This window comes from Poecilia latipinna, unplaced genomic scaffold (genome assembly GCF_001443285.1).
Source record: "Poecilia latipinna isolate Pla-1442-1.1 unplaced genomic scaffold, P_latipinna-1.0 Scaffold96, whole genome shotgun sequence".
Classification (NCBI taxonomy): domain Eukaryota; kingdom Metazoa; phylum Chordata; class Actinopteri; order Cyprinodontiformes; family Poeciliidae; genus Poecilia; species Poecilia latipinna.
This window is the reverse complement of record NW_015112712.1, coordinates 618,894-624,893: the sequence shown is the minus strand read 5'-3', so window position 1 is coordinate 624,893 and position 6,000 is coordinate 618,894. Positions and strand designations below refer to the sequence as shown.

At 41.5% G+C, this 6,000-nt stretch overlaps 1 protein-coding gene across 6 annotated transcripts in view; it reads right to left on the bottom strand.

The window, feature by feature from the left end:
- Positions 1-6,000, bottom strand: part of crebbpb (CREB binding lysine acetyltransferase b) — a 40,812-nt gene that overhangs the window by 11,208 nt on the left and 23,604 nt on the right. For 4 of the 6 annotated variants that reach the window (XM_015025935.1, XM_015025943.1, XM_015025953.1 and 1 more), the window contains exons 10-19: positions 5,807-5,981; positions 5,630-5,692; positions 5,297-5,412; positions 4,672-4,857; positions 4,219-4,581; positions 3,118-3,306; positions 2,856-3,036; positions 1,333-1,451; positions 1,001-1,240; positions 82-170 (exon numbers count right to left, since the gene is read on the bottom strand). In XM_015025935.1, coding sequence (XP_014881421.1) covers positions 82-170; positions 1,001-1,240; positions 1,333-1,451; positions 2,856-3,036; positions 3,118-3,306; positions 4,219-4,581; positions 4,672-4,857; positions 5,297-5,412; positions 5,630-5,692; positions 5,807-5,981 — 1,721 coding nt within the window. The remainder of the gene's footprint in view (positions 1-81; positions 171-1,000; positions 1,241-1,332; positions 1,452-2,855; positions 3,037-3,117; positions 3,307-4,218; positions 4,582-4,671; positions 4,858-5,296; positions 5,413-5,629; positions 5,693-5,806; positions 5,982-6,000) is intronic. The other 2 variants (XM_015025950.1, XM_015025970.1) reach the window with 1 other exon arrangement.

Genomic DNA, 6,000 nt, shown 5'->3' with positions numbered 1-6,000 from the left:
TGTCTTTCCACCCTTCAATAAATCCACGAGCCCCCCCCCCCCCCCCCCCCCCCCCCGACCAGTGTAATAACACCCTCCTACCTGTTCTGGTAGCTGTAGTAGGTGCTGTCTCTGGAGATGGTACACAACTGTTTGCCGTAGCAACAAAGCGTCTGAGGCGAAAACTCGTACTGTTGATAAAAATAAGAAAATATTATCGTCCAGACTCCTCTGGAAGATTTCATCTGCGGTCATGGATATATGAATATAGTTTCAAATAAACAATCCGGTATCTAATTTAGTATGTCTGTCATTAAAAGCAAAGACATTTTTGAAATAAAACATTATTATTTAGTAAATACACTAAAATGCATAATTTCTTTAAGCATTGGGGTGGTGTTGTGAATTGCAGGTCCACTTCCCCAACTAGAAAAATACTGACCAACAAAAGCCGCTTGCAGTTCTGTTTAAAAGTGCAAATACATCTCAGCGGAAGCTTAAAATGATGAAAATCAAGTTGACAGCTTGACATCTGGTGTCCGTCTGGTATGAACGCTTTCAAATAATGATATCTCCACGCACTGCCTGAAAGGCCACGTGTATTTATTGAATTTTAAAGCGTACATTTGTATATTTTCATTTCAATTGCTCTAAAACATGTTGAAATTGTTCAGCATCAACTTCCATCCTCTTAAACTTATTCCAACTACAACCACAGACATTTTTACTGGCTCGGATTCTGAATCAGATTTCATTGTGGATTTTGACTAAGCCATTCTTAAAGTTAAATATGGTTTAATCTAAACCACTGCGACCTAATTTTTCCTTCCACCTTGCATTGTTTTTTTGTTGTTGTTGATTTATCACAGAAAATCTGTAATGAAACAGATTAAATGATCTATTGATAATTTCAATGAGTTACGGGGATATTAATCCTTTTTCAAAGCTCCACAACCGTGAAGTGAAGGTGCTGTTAATAAAAAAATAAAAAATAAAGCACAGCGTTGTGTTACCATCTCACCTTCCTGCCACAGCAGTAGCCCAGACCCTGCATGACGGGATCAATCTCTGCTTCGAACACCTCGGCCAGCTTGGTGCAGTACTTGTAGACGCGTGACGTTTTGCGGTTGTACAGCCAGGCGTTGTTGAACATGAGCCAGATGTCGTCCACGTACTGCCACGGCTCCTGGTACTGACCCGTGTCCAGCTTGCGTTTGATGGTGGATAAGTCGATGGGGTTCTTCACTATGTCGAAGTAGTCCTGCAGGAAGACGGGGGAGACAAAGATCCCAGTTCTATCACGGTCTGTGTTTCGGAATAAATAAGTCTGCTCAGGAAATTGTTGACACTTACAGGAATGCCGAGCACCATGGGGTCTACAGGTTGCCTGAAGGGTAGGGACTCGGGGTCTTGTCTGTAGAGGGCCTCAAGAGTGGGCATCAGTGCTTGTCTCAGCTCCTCTGGTTTGAAAACTGAATGGAAAACAACTCTTCAGTGGAACTAATTAACAGCTTTCTTAAGTCGGCCTAAACATTTATGTACACCATTTGTTTCGCAGTGGAAACAAGCAACAATCAGGATTTATTGATGGCTTAATTAGGCTTTTAGGCCAATTTAGGTTGGGTCAAACCTTTAGTAGTTGCAGTAATACTGCTTATATGTTCACAAATTCCAAACTGTGCGTTTAATGATATCGGTTTAATGTACTGCTACTTAGTCCAGGCTTAATCAGTTGGAGCATTTTAGATTCTTTAAGTAATGAAACCTAAATTCCTTAAAAGCTAATAAACTGTAAAGCTTTGTCCTCAAATTCTTCACTCTCCGTTTAATGCCGATCCTAACTTGTTAGCAGTAAAATGTCATTACCGTCGATCCCATTAATTGTCAGGGTTTGAGATGGACGTGCATAGGAGAAGAGCAACAATTGGAAAAAGTGCTCAGCTTTATGTTGCTATGTTGTCTATTTGGTATCAGACAACAGAAACATTGCCTTGGTGCGTTGCCGTTGAAAAATTTGAAATCTGGCTTTTTAATCACTCAGCGAACTCATCATTCCTGCACCGATGAAAACAATCCTCAGAGAGGTTGCAGTGACTGAAGGAAGGGCACTGACAGTCAGCCATGTTCAGTGTCAGTGAGAAGTTTGAAAACGGAGGACAGAAAACGTCTGCGGTTTGTTCCATATGCAACAAAGCCAGAAATTCAGCAGACAAAGGAATACTTGACCATTTGACACAAAAGTTGCCATTTTATACTTTCAGGCTTCCACCTCTACTGATGAACAAGTTGGAAATCCCAGAGTTAAGGTCAGGATCTACACTCTGGGGAATAAACACAAAGGCTGTGACTTTAATAATGTTACCTGTGCTAATCGCTAATATAAGTTGCTAAAGCTAGTTTAAAATGTCAGCTTATAAATAGATTCAGACACCAAGCAAAGCTATCCTATCTATATTGTGTTAAATGCAACATTGCAGGCGCAAAGGCCTTTTACCGACTAACAGCAAATTGGTCTAAAATGTTAAATATTATATAAGATATAGATATGTTACATATATACATATATGGGAGCTCTGTTTGACATTTTTAATCCAGAATACTAATTGTCCACTTTGTCATCATTCTGACCTTTTTATTATTACAATCCTGATTTACACTAACTGCTGTCATACGTTGCAGCGGCATGACGTATAAATAATTAATGGTGGGCTATAGCAGGGCCTCTATCTCCTTCTATTATAGCTTAGGAGAGATCTGACTTGAACAGAATCAGAAAAGTCTGGTCAAAGCTGTATGAAAATCAGGTTGTCAGAAACTGGTCCTAAAATGTTAATATTGTCAACAAATAAAACGTCAAAGTGGATGAGCAGTCTTACTTTTCTTGCGGTTCTGAGCAGTGGAAGCGGCTGATGTGCTGTTGGACGCACCGTCCTCCTCTTCTTTGGGTTCCACCTTCACCTCTGGCTTCTTCTCGTCTGTCTCCATCGGTTCCTGCTTTGGTTCTGCTGCATCCGTTTCCTCCTTCTTCACCAGGGAGGGTTTGGTTTCATCGTCCTGCTGGGTAGCAAGAAATAAAGCCCACATTTACCTTCACAGCTGTGCTCCAATTTCTCTTCAATGCAAAGTAAATGTACGTACTTCCATCTTCACATCATTTTGCTTTTTCCCAGACTTGCTGTCCTCCTCCTCTTCTTCTTCTTCCTCCTCTTTGACTTCGGATTTGACCTCGGAGATGCTCATGTCAGGCAGGGCCTGCTGGGAGCTCAGCTCAGCCACGGAGCCAGGAGTGGGTACTCTGTTATCGATACCGGCAGCAGCCTGGGACAACTTCAAGGAGTTAAAGAGACAAAATGATCACTACACTAATCATTTTATCAAATAAGGATGAATGATGAGAAGATTTTAAAAGACCAGCCAGGAAGTTGTATTTAAACCAGCGGCGGTATTAGCAGGGTTCGTACACTTCTCCCACTGTAAAATTTAAGAACTTTTCAAACATTTTCAAGGTAAGTTTTCAAACTAATACAAATGAGCTAAAAAAAAATTAACAGTTTCACTATTACATTACATCATTTATTACTCTGATTAATGTTTTGTGATGGTATTCCAAAGGGAAATGGTATTTGAAAAAATAACAAAATTGTACATTTTAAAATGTTTCTCACACAAAGCCAGAAACAAAACACTAACACCTGAGAATTTCAATAACTAACATATAACATTTATGTCAATGTTTATTCAGTTACACTGACCAATATGTCCGTAAGCCATTAGGAATAATAAATATTCGTTACATTGACAGAATACCAACAAATCTTAAGCTAAATGGCCTTCCTGCTTATATGTAATGCTTAAACATAGCATAAAAAGAAAGTTACAAAAAGCTTCTAAAAAATATAAATAATTTTTGTAATTCTAACCGACCTAAACCAAGAAAAGTTTGGTCTGACGTAACGTCAGACAGTGAGAAAAAACATGTTTGTATCGTTTTATTAGGTGTATAAAAATATCTAAGTAACACTTTGCAGATTTAGGCTGTTACTCCAGTGTTAAATTGCACTTTATTACAAAACTATGCTGTTTGAAAATCAAGCATTTCAAGGATGTTATACAGAAATCGAGCACTTCCCAAACCTTGAAAACACCAAATTGAAATTTAAGCATTTTCAAGGATTTTAAGCACCTGTACGAACCCTGTATAAGCCAGTTTTTAGCATTCAGGCAGAACAAGGATCTCACCGGTGTACTAGGGTGCTGAGGCTGCACAGAGGTGGGCTGCTGCATCTGGCTGGGGGGCTCAGAGGGAGGCTGCAGGGGTGTCAGAGGCTGGGAGGGGTCAGGGGGAGTGCTCATAGCTGCAGGGGGGCGAGGAAGGCTACTTGGAATGTGGGTTGGGGTGGAAGGGGGTCCTACTGCAGAGCCAGGAGTGGAGGGCTGCGGCGGCACCTGGGCCTGTGTGGGAGCATGCTGCTGCTGCTGCTGCTGCTGCTGCTGCTGACTGATGCTGGGTGGAGGGGGTGTGCCCCGGGCGGGTTGGGTGGTGGGTCCAGAGGGCAACTGGGAGCCCAGTGCATTCAGAGGGAGGTTAGAGGTTTGTTGTTGCTGGGAAAAAAAGGGAAGTTCACTATTAGCACTGCCTAGTATTTACTGGGCAGACGACTAAGTTTCATCCAACTTCACAGATCATCTCACCTGTGCAACGGCAGCCTGTGGCATAGTCTGACCCATGCTTATATTCACATTCATGGCTCCACCTGCAGCACCAGGATACTGACCCTGTTGCAGGTACTGGCCTTGGGCGGCTGGTTGAGACATGCTATTGGCATGATTACCCATCATGCCTTGGTTCGGGGGCATCCTGGATGGAGACATGCCCATCTGAAGAGTGGCAGAGATGACACAAACGCATCAGAACATCAACAAATGGATTTTTACAGAAAATGATTTTTACTCTGAATCTAGACCAGACTGCTGGAATCATAACCAAAGAACAAGATATTAATCAAAGACATCATTTAAAAAAAAACTGTACTAAAATGCAGAGGAGGAAATCAGTTTGAGTTTTTAATGAAAGAGTTATCAAGAAGGGAAAAAATGAAACGTTGAAGATTATTCTTTTCTATACAGCTGAAATGTGAATTATCACTATTGTGGATTATTTATTCAAATAAATTTAGGCTTCACTTTCCTTTATTTCTTTAGAACAAACAAAAACACCTAATGTATTAAAATAGTTGAAAAGGTGATTTTTGCAACGTGCTCTTGAAAGAACCCAACATAATAATAATAATCATAAAAGCTGGGAAACCAATCTCACCACAGAGTTCATGTTCATCTGCTGCGGATGGCTCATTGGGGAAGGAGCCCTCGCTCCCATGGGTGCCTGAGGCATCTGTGCATTCTGCATCGCCATTGGGTTAAACTGACTGATTCCTGTGGGAACATATTTATGTACAATTACATACCTCTTCAGGGGAGTTGATGTAATTTAATATTTCAATGCCCGAATGGGCTGGCAGGGGCACTAAACAAACTGAATGAAAGAGTGGTTCAACAATCTCGGGCTTTACTAAACAGCTTCATCAACATAGTGTTTACAGTTATAGGTTCTGATATTAATTAGAAACATGTAACAACTTGATAGACATACCTTGATCCACCTGCATACGGTTCATCATCTGATTTGGCATGTTGGGCATTGTTGCAGGTCCATCTGCAGGGAGGCAAGACAGAAATATGCTTTATTAAAAGTTGCTCTTCGTATCTGAAAACAAAGTGAGTAGGCTTTAACCAACAAGTCAAGGTGTTACGGGTTGTTTGTACTAACTTGGAGGTCGAACGGCCTGTGCAGGGCCCATGCTGTTGGGCTGAGCCATACCAGGCTGCTGGGGTCCCGGCGCTCCCACCATGATCGGCTGTTTCTGCAGACGCGAGCGTCTCTTCTCCTCCAGCTCCTTCTGGATCTTGTAAATTTTTTCTGCCAGGAAGTGGTAGTACTCATCCTAATAAGATGGACAAGAA